General features: G+C 42.1%; 1 protein-coding gene across 3 annotated transcripts in view; it reads right to left on the reverse strand.

Annotated features, from left to right (window-relative positions):
* Positions 1-2,004: 2,004 nt before the first annotated feature.
* LOC144710731 (dephospho-CoA kinase-like) overlaps positions 2,005-15,446 on the reverse strand; it is a 13,575-nt gene continuing 133 nt past the window's right edge. The window contains exons 1-5 of one of the 3 annotated variants that reach the window (XM_078584570.1): positions 15,438-15,446; positions 5,814-6,000; positions 4,536-4,693; positions 3,882-4,027; positions 2,005-2,546 (exon numbers count right to left, since the gene is read on the reverse strand). The exon at positions 15,438-15,446 is cut by the window's right edge and continues 132 nt beyond it. In XM_078584570.1, coding sequence (XP_078440696.1) covers positions 2,111-2,546; positions 3,882-4,027; positions 4,536-4,643 — 690 coding nt within the window. In that variant the 5' untranslated portion in view covers positions 4,644-4,693; positions 5,814-6,000; positions 15,438-15,446 and the 3' untranslated portion in view covers positions 2,005-2,110. The remainder of the gene's footprint in view (positions 2,547-3,881; positions 4,028-4,535; positions 4,694-5,813; positions 6,001-15,437) is intronic. The other 2 variants (XM_078584571.1, XM_078584569.1) reach the window with 2 other exon arrangements.

The raw sequence follows: 15,446 nt of genomic DNA on the forward strand, positions 1-15,446 counted from the left end.
GTTAGCCAATAATTATTATTGGGCTATTAAAGTTATTAACTAGAATGATACATGAACCTAGAGGGTCAATGCATAAGATCGAAGGGGTATTGGTGAATATATTTTACTTTATGGGGTTTTTGAGATTAAAACTAAAGTAAATATAAATAGGGGAAGGGGTACTCATTAAAGGCACCCTAGAAAGACAGAATTAGGGTGCCCCCTTCTCCAGTCTACTCTTGTCTCCACTCAACCAAGGAGAGTGTCTTCATGATGAGAATATCTTCATGATTTTCAATGAGGTGGAGATCCAAGAGCAATATGATCGTGTGGATACTTCTAGAGGGGGGCATGTGAACAACTTCTGAACAATCTTAGAGTGAGCAAATCATGGGTGGAACAAGATCCCCATAAGTTATATGTGATGTATAATTTTAAATATCGATTTAGGAATCAATTAATCACTTCCACATTCATGGAAAAACTTGTTTTCCATAATTGAACTAAGGCAAAGAACTCGACGAATAATATATATTGTTTTGTGCCCAATGGGTTTAGCCCAATACCTTTGGACCATACAAGGGGATCTCTACATCTCTATCTCTAAATTGAATCTCTACATGTCTCCCTCTTTCTTTCTCTTTATGTTTTTGCACTGATCTGTCAAATTCATCATGAAAAGTGTCTGCTCTATCCTCATCTCTGAGCGAAAAAGTTATGCAAGCTTCCCATAAATCGCCATACAAATAGTTCTGTAGTGTAATTGGGTTCCTCTAACTTACATGGTCATATGGTACTTCACATTACCTTGACACCTATATTCCATTATGGACATCAATAAAATCAAGAAGAATTTTTTTTGTCGTTTCACTATACATAAATGTTTTGTGACTGAACTTTTATCCATGGACCCATTAAAGTAAAAAATTCAGAGTTCCAATTTTTGAAGCCGCATGAATGTTTAAGATGTTCCATTATGGTATCATGTATTGGGATGTCGTAATGGCACATTTTCTCAATGATCGATGTTGCCGTAGGTTTGCCGCAATTGAAATAAATCACATTATGACATGTAGTGTGGTGGATAGTAAATATCAATAATTAGAAACTTTAAATTTATCAAATGCTTTAGTAAATAGATAAAAACATATTCCATGTTCAAATTACAGTGATCTAGTTGAGTACACATTTATTTTTGGTAAATTTAAGTAATTGAATGTTTGAGTTTTAAAGATATCTTTCTTTGAATGATGGATGGAGCCCCTTGGCTTAGACATGAAAAGGGCCTTGTATAGTAATCGATCCATGTTTCCATGCTCATTAATTTATTTTTATTTTTAATGTAATTAATTTGAAGTGATTGACTTATACATGAGAAATATGAAATTAGTTTGAAGAACAAAGCCTGTGCACTGATATTTTCCTCTCTGAAATATTTTTTTATTCGAATATGAAATTTTGGGTATTTGAAATTGAATTTGGGGTCTATATTAATTGGTGATTCACCCCAAATATCATGTCAATGAGCTTTTTTCAAAAAAAAGTAAATGATTTTTTTAAAGGGGAATAATCTTCTTCATTAATAGTTGATGTTATCCTTTGAAGGTGGGGCTGAGCAGCCTAGTCATGTTGTTCCTATTGCTCGCGATGGTGTACAATGGTGTACATCTGTGAGTTTACTTTAAATATTGGAAGTTTGGGAGATAATCAGATGTACATAAACTAAAATAAATTGGAGAATGAGATTATCCAAGCTGTTGGCACAGATGCCTTATAAACTTTTCTAATGAGGACAACTAGCCACAAAAATTTAGCCATTAATAGGGCAAGAAAAACAACATGAAGTATGGATTTTCCTGTCCAGACAAGCTGTAGATCAAGAAAACACGAATGAACAGTCTCCAGAGAAGGGGACTTGGTGCTTGCCGGCTTCATCACTAACTGAAAAATATTGTAGCTTAGTGCTCTTTTTTTTAAAAGAACCATTTAAAGAAACTTTGGGACAGGAAAACATTCAAATCGATGGATTCATAAGAGGAAAGTTTATATATAATCGTAGTGCCCAAATGGGACCCACGCACTTATAAACAGCAAATTCGGCCGGTGCAAGTTTACCCACAAGACAACTATATCAGAGGAGAGAATAAGCCAAAGCCGCCACGGCAGCAGTCAGGGCCAGAGTCAAAGTCAACCCGTTCCTAGATCGCAGAAACTCAGTCAAAGTCAATGGCCGGGCCACCACAGCGAGTACCTCCTCGAACCGTCGCCGCGTGTCCTCGAGTGGGCCCGAGTTATCGATAACCACGTCAGCTCTCTCCCTCTTCCAGTCTAGGGGGGCCTGGGCGTTAATCCTGGCCCGAGCCTGTTCCTCATCGCAACCATCCCTCTTCACCAAACGCTGCAGCTGGGTTTTTGGGTCGACCCAGACCGCAATAATGGGCCTGGTCCACCGATCGAGCCCAGCTTCGAACAGCAGCGGTATATCCAGAACAATGACGTCATGCCCCCTCAGCCATAACTTGGCCACTTCCCATGCAATCCCAAACGAGATGTGAGGCGCCAGCAACCTGTCTACAAACGCATTAATATAGTCCCATAAATATTATATTATGATTTTGTAATGAAAAAATTTAAATTTTCTATGAGTTGGAACTAGAGTGCACAGGCACAGGTGGGACGATAATTTGGTCCGTGGACCGAAAATTCCGTCCACAGACGAAATAACAGGATGAAGAATTGTCCATTGGTCTCAGCGCGAGACGATTGTTTTGTCTGTGGATGAAATAACCATCCTGTCTGAAGCATTGGACTGCAGAAAGGACTGTTTCTGTGGGAGTCGAATATCTGCTTGAGAGCTCCAGCTGGAATTCGACTCGTTCGGGGGTTCAGATGATTAACAGGATGAAGAATTGTTCATTGGTCTCGAGGCGAGACGATTGTTTTGTCCGTGGACGAAATAACCATCCTGTCTGAAGCATTGGACTGCAAAAGGGACTGTTTCTATGGGAGTCGAGTATTTGCTTGAGAGCTCTAGCTGTAATTCGACCCACATGTCAAATTCTGAGTGGCCTAATGCACTGCTTCATCCTGGACGCGGGATGGGACGAGGAGGTCTTGGACGGACTGTTTTCAGACAGGATGCTTTTCGGACGAAAATATTTGGGACGGGACAAACTCTGGATGGGACAATTAGGACAAACTTCTAAAAATTGGGACGTAGGAAAGGTCGATCATTGATTGTCCCCGTCCTGGACGATAGTGCACTATAATTGGAACGGTCAAAGGTGTACCCGCTCTGGGACGATCCCAGAAAATGGGACGTGGGACGGGACGAAATCCGTTAACGTCCTGTCCCAGATTATTTTATAGTATACTTGTTAATCTGTATTAGGGAACGACACATACGGGACGAATGAGGACCCGTGACGAACGGTAACGTGACAAAATATTTGTCAGGCCAACGTCTCGTCACACGTCTGAGGGAGTTTAAAATTTTCGTCACGTTCTCGTCACACGTCACGGGTTGCCCGTTCCGTCACATCACCATCACCGTGACGCCGTCCCCATCACCGGTGGCAGAAATAATAATATTTATTTTTATTATGTTGATTAACATAGTCGAAGCATAATATTATTTATTTTAGTATGTTATTATTTATGATATTTATTTTTCTATGTTAATCTGTCACGGTCGTCATCCGTGACGGACCTGTCGTCACGTCACGCATCCGGGGTATTCTGTCACCGTCACGTCACACTCACGTACAGCCCATCACGCGTCACCGTCACCATTACTCCCCATGCATTCCGTCACCGTCACATCATCCGTCACGTGTCTGTCACTATGACCGTGTGACGTGACGGATGACGTTTGCAGATCCCTGTATTATTCTGTATTTTACCGGTTCAGAACGCGGCGCTTGTCCGGGTCGGAGAAGACGATCCGGCCAAGAAGGAGGCGGTCGATCTCGCCGTGGGGCTGCAAAATTTCTTCCCCGAATGCCCTTACCACCTCTCTCCACCCTCGAGTCCCCTTCCTGAGCACATCCTGCACCATGATGATGATCATAATGATGACAAATATGATGATGATGATGTGGGTACGCGGGCGATGGGGAAATTTGATTGAGAGGTAACACTTCATCATGATGATGATAAATATGATGATGATGATGATGTGGGTATGTGGCGGGTGATGTGGAAATTTGATTGAGCAGAGAAAAGGTAATGTTGCATCATGATGATGATCGAGATAATGATGATGTGGGTATGCGGGCGATGAGGAAATTTGATTGAACAGAGTAAAGGTAACATTGCATCATGATGATGATGATAAATATCATGATAAATATAAAGATGATGATGATGTGGATACGCAGGTAATGAGGAAATTTGATTGAGCAGTGTAAAGGTAACGTTGCATCATGATGATGATGATAGAGATAATGATGATGTGGGTATGCAGGCGATGAGGAAATTTGATTGAGCAGTGCAAAGGCAAGATTGCATCATGATGGTAAAGATGATGATGATAAATATGATGATGATGTGGGTACACGAGCGATGAGATCGGCGTCGACGATGGGAACGCCGTTGGATGAGAAGAGGCGGGAGACGGTGCTCTTCCCCGAGGCGATCCCCCCCGTCAATCCCACGATCCTCATCCCTTAATCGAAGCTCTGCTGCTGGAGATGGTAGAAACCCGGAGGATTTTCTGGCCAGAGAGGAGAGAAGAAGAGTAAGAAAGAGAGGGGATTGGCCATTGTCTGAACTTCATCTTTTAGACTTGGGTCCTTGGGGAAACCTACCAACATTAAAAGTCTGTCCTTTTCCCCTCCCTGTATATTTACCTTTATAATAAATGTCAAGAAATTTGATTGAGCAGTATCTGTTATAGAGGGAAAATTCAGTGTATACTCTGATTGAGCATATAGTGCAGGGACGCGGAGGGGATGGTTTTTTCGTCCCAGGATGAAAAAATTGTCCCCTCCGCAAGGTTGGACAAAAATCGAGATGGAAATTCATCCAGAGACCTTTGGATGGGATGGTTTTGATCCACTCTGACGTAATAACTGTTCCGTCTAGAGGTCAGACGAAAAAACTGTCTCGTTCGCGTCCCTGCACTGATTCTGGACATCAGACGGGACGATATTCGTCCCGTCCCGTCCATCGTCCACGTCCCAGATGATCTGGAACTACACTAGTGCAGGGACGTGGACAGGATGGTTTTTTCATCCCAGGACAAAAGAATCGTCCAGTCGGCAAGGTTAGATGGAAATCGGGACGGCAATTCCTCCCAAGACCTTTGAACGGGACGGTTTTCGTCCAGAGGCATCGGACAAGAAAACCATCTCAACCGTGTCCCTGCACTGATTCTGAACATCGGACAGGACAATCTTCGTCCCCTCCCATCCAACGTCCACGTCCTGGACGATCCGGAACTATAATTGAGCAGTGGGGAGGAAGATGGGAAATGCGGGGAAGGTTTGAGAAAATTGGGGAATGGGGCTGATGTTGGAGGAGAGGGAGAAAGAGAGAGTGTGATGTGAGGCGGATGTTTAGGCCGACAGTCGCAACGTTTGATGGTGACCTGTTCGATCAGACTGCTCCCTACTGTCTTTCCTTACTATTTAATCAAACTTGTAATTTTGTTGCTAGCGTTTCACAGGTTTCAGTTTAAGTTAAATCTTCTCAAACATCCACGAGGTCAAAGAAACCCTAATTTTTCCACTTAGACTCATGATCCCTTGATTTTTTCTTGCTTGATTTGAAAATTCCATGAACAAGAAAACTTGAATTCTGTCAAGTGGTATCAACTAGGATGGCAGTCTTACTGATTTGAAGCCGGACTCCCATAGTGCCACTTTTGATGCTTTGCTTGGGGATGCAATGCCCACCAACTGACTTCAAAGTGGACAGCTGGCAATGATTGACACAACCATATATCCCTAAGAACATATTTTTCCAGTCTCAATGATTTGGGCACCTTTTGCAATGATTGGCACAAGCAATCATTTTTCACTGATGTAGATTGGCCACAAAACTTATGATTAGCCACAATCCTACTAAATAGGACCACAATACAAGGCGTACTGGTGTTAAATCATGATAAGGTACTTTGAATTGATAAAAACATTTAAATAAATCCCTAAACATATTCTAATTAAAAAAATTCTTTAGAAATAATTTCATAAAAATGGTGAAAAATCATAATATTTCTTTATAAATATTAGTGTGTTATCTAATAATTAGTGTGTTATCAACATGCCAACCGGATCTCACAAAATGTGTGTGACCGATCACGGTGGTATGTGTAATGAACATACAGTGAGGTAGATCGATATATCCCTCCATCTATAAATTTCTATTCCCTGCCTCTTCCTTCCTCTATTCACCTGTCTCCCTTTCTCTCTCACTCTGTCTCCCATCTATTTCCCTCTCACACTGTACCTCTCCCATCTATATCTCTTTCCCTCTCCCCTCACTCTATCCACCTATAACACTTTTTCTCCTCTCTTTTCCTCTCTTTATTCTCTCTCACTCTCTCCCACAACCCACCTATTTCTCTTCTTATCTCTCTCTTCCTCTCCCTCTCTCTCGCTCCCTCTCTCCCTCCTACTCTCTCCATCTTCCCACATATCTCCCTTCCACTCCCATTTTTTCTATATTTCCCTCTCAATATCTCCCTCTCCATATCATCTCCATCTCTCTTGGTCGTCCTCCGCCTGTCACTCTCTCACTCTACCCACCTACCTCACTTTCCCTCTTAATATCTCCCTCTCCCAATTTTCTCTTTTTATTCTGGTCTCACTCGACCTCTCTCTCTCAGCCCTATATATTTCTCTTTCCCTCTTAATATCTCCCTCTCCCAGTTTTCTCTCTCTCTCTCTCTCTCTGCCCCACTTATCTCTCTTTCCCTCTTAGTCTATGTCTCCCTATTCTCTCCCTCTCCCAATTTCACCTCTCTCTATTTCTCCCTCTCACTCTCTCCCTCTACTCAGATATCTCTCTTGCTCTCTCTTTCCCTCTCACTCACTCCCTGTCCCAATTATCACTCCCTCTCGCTCTTACTTCTAATCCAATCCCTCTATCCACCTAGTTCCATTCCACTCCTGGTTCCCTCCCACTCCATCCCTCCACGCACCTATTGATATTTCCTTCTCAAAATTTCCCTTACCCCTTTTTTCTCCCTCTCTCTCTACCTCTCATTCTCTCATTCTGCGCATCCAAAACCCTTTCCCTGTCAATCTCTCCCTTACCAATTTTATATGTGAATAATATATGTTTATCCATATTCCAGGAAATCGAAGTATCTAGATAGAATAGCACTATCTAACCTCACTTATATGATGAGTATGGCCAGTTCTGTAGCCATTAGTGCGGAGACACTAAGTAAAGATAGTGTGTGCTCTTTTGTGGAAAGAATTCAATGAATTGATCCGTACGAATCACTGAATGGCATTATGCTGAACTAATACAGAAGATAGAACACAGTCTAACGCTTCCCCACAAGCTAGTTGAATACAAGCCATGCTCAGCTTGGACGCCAATGCTGGGAACCAGGGGCCTCGGAATCCTTTCATGAAGATGTCAGCCTTTTGATCAGCAGAAGGAACAAAGACTGGAAATATAGTTCCACGATCAATATTTTCTACAATGTAATGTGAATGCATTCCCATGTGCTTCGTCCAATCACGCTGAACTGGATTTCTGGCCATGGCAATGGCTGGTTGGTTATCGCAATAGAGTGTGATACCCTCACCTTTTATGCAGCAGAAGGTCCTTCAGTAAATTTTGGAGCCACCTACATTCAGGGATGCCTTGCTTCAGTGCCCTGAATCCGGCCTCTACACTGGAAAGGGCCACCTCCTGCTTTTTGCTTCTCAAGGTGACAAGAGTGCCATCAAGGAATGTGCAGCATCCCAATGTAGATTTTCCATCCTTGGGTGACCAAGCTCAATCAGAGTCTGTGTAGGCCATTAAGGACAGACCTCCCTTTCTTGTGAAGAGAAGACCTTGCCCAATGGTGTACTTCAAATATGCCAATATTCTATAAGCCACCTGAAGATGAACTTCATAGGGCTCACTCATCAATTGTCTGAGAAGAGTAATGGCAAAGAGATAAGTGGGTGCCTGTGGTTGCGATAAATAAGCAAACCAATTAACATCTGGTATATGGTCTTGTGGACTGCAGCCCTGTCATTGCCTTTGCCAATCTTTAAATTGGCATCAAGTGGGGTACTAACAGATCTGCAGCCGAGCATAACAGTTCCTTGGAGAAGATCCTGTTGGGAAATAGGTGGTGGGGCCTATTAGGTCCACTAGACCTTAGCCCACTAAGGGTTCCCTCTCTTAATCCCACATAGATAAATCTCTAATACTCTCTCTCTCAGCCCTATATAAGGGCATGTATCCCTTCCTTTCTAAAAAACTAAGCTCTATCCAGTCTATCTTTTTCAACAGATCCAAAATACATGTGGTAGAGAGAAATAGTAGCACTTGAATGTGTCACTTAAATATCGAAGGAATATTTGAGGGCCTGGAGAACTTGAATGTCAAACTGGCCAGCCAACGCCGTGCATACTCAATGTATATCCTCCAAATCATTGCCAGGGATAACCATATCATCCACATATACAATCAGAGCTGTGATATGCCTGGAGTACCATGTTTGATGATTATGTGATCTTCCCGAGATTGATGTTACTGTAGATTGTGCATTATCGTAGTTAACCGTCCAACTCAGGCAGGGGCCTACTGTTTGAGCCATATGAAGTCTTCTTTAGCTTACATACTATTTCGTTGGTTCACTAATTGATACCCTGTATGTAGAGACATGTGGACTTCTTCTGTCTGCTCACCATTGAGGAATACATTGATCACATCAAATTAGAGAGTATCCAAATTACTCTTAGCAGCAGACGCAATCAAGACTCAGACAGTGTTGAACTTGGAGTGCAGGGGCAAGGTTCTCACCATAATCTACACCGCAGGTCTGAGTGTAGCCCTTGGCTAGTAGGTCCCATAGGCTCTCTATTGTCCCATAGGCTTTGAACTTAGCGATGTATAACCAGCAACACCCAATGGCCCGCTTTCCCAAAGTGAGGGAAACAAGCTCCCAAATCTCATTTTTCTCTAAGGTGCTCATCTTTTCATCCATGACTAATTTCCAATCTGGATCACCTAATGATTCCTCTACCTGCTGGGGAACAAAGATTTCTCCCAAGGTTGTCAGAAAGCTCCTGTACTGAGGTGAGGACCCAATTTTTCATGTGACACATGGTGTCCAATGGGATATGTTTCATCAGACCAGAAGTTCCGTACTCCTTTCCCCAGGAAATAGGCCACCATAAGTCATCAGCCATTGGCCCCAATGTATTGTCATTGTTCATTGTTGTTTCTGCTGTCACAGTTTCATCCTCTCCATCTGCAGGGGGCAGTTCTGTATTGATTGCCTCGCGTTCAGGGTTGATAAGCAGATCACTCACAGCCAGTGCAGCTACCCTTTCAGGTGTAGTTACTGTGTCTCCTACCTCTGCATTTCTTGAACATTCGCCTTCATTTTGTTCGCTCTATGGCTACGCATCAGACCTTTCCAGGGGAGTACTTGTAATATTTATAGCCAAGATTGGATGTCGAGCTTTTGTCAGATCACCGTCTGAGAAGAAGTGAAGAACTCTCTCTAGGGAACATCAGAGAAAGACAACGATCAAACAGATGATAACAGAACTATATTACTGATGTCGAAGTAACATACATATATCGAAACATGACATACAACAACTGTATAACAGCTAGTTTACTCAATTGTAAGGTAGCATGTGAGGGACACGTGCTAAATCATAACACCTCCCTGCAAGCTAGATAGCAGATATTATCCATGCCTAGCTTGGACTATTCATGTTGGCACTTGGTCAAGCTCTTGGTCAGGAGATCAGCCAGTTGCTGCTTGGTGGGCATATAGTGGATTTTGATAAGACTCCACGAGAACTCATGATCTGACCAACCAACTGATGAACTCTCTCGATCCTAGAATAGATCTCTGAATAGAAGTCACCAAATTCATAGAGAGAGAGATGTGACAATGATAACGACGATCGAACTCGAGAAAAATGTAGATATAGCAATAGTGAGAGAGATGGAGTTCATGATAGCGACGGACGAACTGAAATGAAATGATAACTCTGCTCAAGAGGAACCTGGATCGCCGTCTCCCTGTCACAAGGATCGTCGAGAGCTGAATCAGCCTCTCAGTCGACGGAGAGAATCTCCCTGTAACTGCTTGTGCCAAAAGATGCCCCCCCGTTTCTATCGAGATTCCCCTTTTTTCTACCATGCCCTTTCTCGCTTTCATTCTGTTGGGTTCTCATGTTTAACATATTAGAAGCGTCTTCCTCTTCATGTTTAACAGTCACAGTTCAGGCTGGCATGTGACTCGTCTCCTCCTCTTCTTCTTTTGCTTTGATAAGTCCTCGGTAAGTCTTTAACAGATTTGAAGAGCTTATCACTCCTGACGTTGCCTTATGAAGAGGTGGCAGAGTCCCATATGTTTGGTCTGGTCATGTTTGATGGGTTCATGTACAAGGCTGATATCAGATTCATTGTGACAGAGGAGTGCAGCAGCGTGTACAAGAGGCAGCCCCAATTCTTGGAGAAGATTCTGAATCCAAAGAGTCTTACAAATGCCTTTGACTAGAACACAGAACTTGGGTTCAGTATTGGAGATTGAGACGACTTTTTGCTTCTTGCTGCTCCAGGAGACTTAGTTGCCACACAAGAAAGAACAATATCCTGTTGTAAATTTATGATTGACTTGTGAGCCATGAAAGTCAACGTCAATATATATTCTTTGAGAAGAAGAGGCTTACATCTTTAGAAGGTTAGACACAGGCCACTCATGCTCTTGAGGCAGCGAAGGAGATACTTTAGGGCACATCATAAATTGACTAAGAACATTAACAATGTAAGAGATATTGGGCCAGGTGTCAGCTAAGTAAATAAGCTTTCCCTCAAGTCGCTGATGGGACAGAAGATTTGTATCCATTTCGTCAAAACTCTGCATAGTGAGTGGTCTTGTCCTCTCAAGAATGTAACCTAATTTTCTCTCAGCCACTCCATTTTATTGAGGGTTGTAGGGACGGGACTTCTCATGTATGATGCCTTGACCTCTGAAGAGATTCTCAGTTTAATGACACCCATTATTGGTGCAAATCTCTTGACGCTTATCGTAAAATGGCGATACATCATACTCAGAGAACCATGTATAATATTATTAACTTCAGATTTATGCTTCATCATGTGGACCCAACAAAAGCAACTCACGTCATCTATAAGAACCAAAAAGCATCGGAAGCCATATAGATCACAAAATGGGGCCAGTCCCCACACATCACAAAAACCTAGCTCTATCACATTCGTTGCTCCATTTGAGGAAAGGGTGTAAGTGGTGTGCAGACAACACATACAACGGTATCCATATTAAAATGAGAACATAATTAAAAACATATCTTTCGTAACAGAAAACAATGGATCTCTTAATTGCTGATGGGAGAGCTGAGGCTTGGAAATGCACCACCCTGCTCCATTGTGGTCGGTGCAGATAGTAGAGACCTTCTGAGATCCTAGCTAGCCATGCTTCAGGCCCGCCACCGTGTCTAGAGGATTGCAACAATACCATCTATAATCAACTTATACTATTAAAGTTCAGTAATACATTGGACAGATTGTAAACTGACATAATATTTAAGGACCAAGATAATTAGTCCTATTAGTGCAACCTCGATGCTCCCAATTCCAACCACTGACGATTGAGTACCATCTGCAATCTGAACTTTCACTCTACTAGTGCACAGATCATAGGTTTTAAATATTTCTCTAGATGGAGTCATATAATCAGTGGCTCTAGAGTCCAAGATCCATTGGTTAGACTGATGAGATAATGCTTTAGTAAGGGAATAGGAGAGGGAGTTACATTAGTGAGAAAGAGAAGTTGAGCTGATATTAACAGTTGTTGTCTTTTGAAGTTTCTTGGGTTGGAAAAGTTCCTGCCGGCTGATATCAAATGATTCTTGAGGTCCAGCATTCTTGGCTGTTGCCCCCCCCCTTTGATCCTGATACAGGACAGCTATAATGGACATAGGAAGGATGACTATTGATGACCTAGAGCTGACTAAAAATAAGCAATGGATCACACCAATGCTTTGATTACCTTCTTTGTGGGATATTACCTCTATAGTTCCGGATCGTCCCGGACGTGGACAAAGGACGGGACGGGACGAATTTCGTCCCGTCGTAAGTCCGATGTTAGCTCAGAGACGAAGGATGGGATGATTTTCGTCCACCGACAAAAAAACCGTCCCGTCCAATAAGCTCGGGACGATTTTTCGTCCTGTTCAGTCCTCCTGGGACGAATTTTCGTCCCGAAATTTGTCCCGGACAAAAAAGTACATTATATATTTTTAATATATTATAATAGATTATAATATATTATAAATTGTCCTAGCGAGGCCACGTGGCAACATCTCAACCGTCGGATGTGAATCCGATGGTTTTCCGTCCATATTCGTCTGTTCATCGTCTGGAGACCTCCGGACGGACGATTTTTTAGTCCAACGGGACAAAAACCGTCTCGTCCGGTGGTTCCCGGACGATTTTTTGTCCTGAAATTCGTTCGTATCCTCGGATGGGACAATTTTTTTGTCCCGGGACGAAAAAATCGTCCCGTCCGCGTCCCGGATCTATAATTACCTCCCTTTCCTGAATCAAGGACAGGAGGACTGTCTGAAGCACTGTTGTGTATACTCTGTCCTTGATTCAATGATTGGTTGGTCTCAGTTTGTTAGGATATGCTGATCACTCAAGTATTGCTATCTAGTCTTATGACACAAGTGAAAGCACACGAGGAAGCACTGAAATAAATAAAACAGCATATTAGAAAGTGGAAAGACTGAAATAAATACAACCGTTGATAGTATTTCTAAGCTAACTGTTGATCGGGTCAAGCGTTGACCCTAGAATGGGTTGGGATTGACCATTGACCGGGATCAAAGCAGGACATATGATGAGACTTGACCATTGACCGGATAAGGCAGGCTGCTGACCAGATAGAGTTGACTGGGTCAATGTAGACCATTGACCGGGCCTGGGTTGACTTTTGACCAGTATCATGGCTGACTGATGACCAGGATTGGGACTGATTGCTGACAGGGGTCAGGGCTGACTGTTTTCTGGGGTCGAGCATGAGTGTTGACCAGGGGTCCACAGTGGACTGTAGATTGTGGTTGGGCCCACGCAGAGGGAGTGTCGGTTGAGGGGTTGCTGCACAATCCACGCAGTGGTGGCGGTGCTTGATGCACTCAGGGGTGGAATGGGGATCAAACAGGGATAGCTGCAGAGGGGATCGGATGCGGTATGGTGAGGATGGAGGGGGAGAGAGAGAGAGAGAGAGCAGAGATTGATTGGGATAAAAACAGAAGAAAAATAGGAGGGAGAGAGAAGAAGAGGGGGAGGGGGGATGAATGCAGGCAGTGGAAGAGAATGGCATTGGAATAAAGATGGTGGAGGGGAAAAGAAGCGCTCCCCTTGGCAGAAGCGACTGCAGCTGTAGGTGCAGCCTGTAACATATCCAGCAATTTCTAGCAGCAGCCGCCAAGCAAATTTATGGGCGATATATTTTGAAAGTAAGGAACTACTTCCTCAAGCAAATTTCCCCACAGATACAGATCTCTAGTTTTGAATTTTATACACTTCTAGCAATAGAGAAGATGAGAGGAGACGAAGAACAAGGGAGGCTGGCTGAAACCCCATCAGTTGCAAGCCCAGCGTGTGTCTACAACTACACAAATACAGGGTCATTGTGGAGTGGCCGTCCTGTTGGGTTCCCCCGGTTGTCTTCATGGGTGCCAACCATGGAGGAGGATTTTGTGATGGCTGGTGTGGCATCATCAATGCGATGCTGGCAGAGGCAACTCCACCAATTCCCTTAGGGTCAGAAGAACTCGGCTCGAGCGAGTTGTTATTAAGGGAGGGGAGAGCAACAGGTCTGTGTGGAGTAGGGAAAGATCTGGTCTGGGCCCGTTGATGGAGGCAAATTGCGGCATTAATTTTAATGGTCGTTGTAATTTTAACTTGCCTACACTCAAATAAATTTATAATATGTAGAAACTTACTCAAGTGTATACGTGGGAGTAAGGTCGTCTCCACAGGGACTGGCCTTTAGGTGTAAATTCAATAAAAGGTAATAAGAAGAGTTAAGTAATTAGTAAGTATATAGATTAATAGGGTAGTAAGTGGAATAAGAACTTATCTGATATTATAGGTATATGTATCAGGGTACTAAGAATAATAGAGAAGTGAGATATTAGATATTAGTTTCAAGAAGGATAATAATGGAGTTAGTAAAGAGGTAGATAAGAATTCAATAGTAATAAGTAGTTTAATAAGAGTAAGAAGAAGTATAATTAGAGAAGATTTTATTATAATAAGATAGGTATAAAAGGGAAAATATTAGATGTATGGCTATATACTTTATAGCTACTAAGAAGAAGAAAGAATTAAGGTATTAAGTATTATATTTAAGAATAGGGGTAACGTAGTTAGTGAAGAAATGTAGAGTACTTAATAAGATTAATTAGTAATAAGAAGATAGAGGAAAGAAGAGGAGTTATATAGATGAGTTTGTACATTAAGAGAGACAGATAATATAGGGAAGTATTTATGCATTAATAAGATAGTTAGGAAGAGAATAAATAAGTATCTAACTATAATATGATAAGTAAGAATTTAGGTAAGTATAGATAGATATTAGGAAGGGATAAAGAGGTAGTAATGAAACTTAGTAAGTATTTATACTGATATAAAGAGGTAGAATACTATTTAAAATTAGTTTAGGTATTTATATATATTTATGTATATGATTTATACTCTTATATATAGTTTATATAATCGATTCCTATAATTAATAGGTCGATTTAGTCGAACACCCGAGAGGTGTTCGACTAAATGCCCGATAGGGGGTCGACAATAGAGAGATATGTATAGTATTTAAGTATTAGTAAGTTTTTTATATATTTTTTATATATATTTTATAAGGAGATATCGATTATAGAAGGGTAATCCGGTCGAACACCCGTGAGGTGTTCGACAGAATGCCCGATAGACTTCGAACAGTGATAAAGAGAAGATAAGAAGGTTGATTCCGTCGAACGCCCGTGAGGCATTTGACAGAATGCCCAAAATAAGACTGAATATATTTTTAATGTTTTAATAAGGTTGAGGGGGATAAAACTTAGGTAAAAGCAAGAGATATTTATCGAACACACTAGGTGTTCGATGAAATGCTCAAAGGAAATCGCGGTGACTAGTTTTGGTCGAAGTGGATCAGATCAAGGATAAAACAAACTTGAGACCAATTTTAACTATAAAACTGATGAAATTCAACAAAGTCGAGCTCAGATTACCTGATTCCG

This window comes from Wolffia australiana, chromosome 12, assembly GCF_029677425.1.
Source record: "Wolffia australiana isolate 7733 chromosome 12, ASM2967742v1".
NCBI lineage: Eukaryota > Viridiplantae > Streptophyta > Magnoliopsida > Alismatales > Araceae > Wolffia > Wolffia australiana.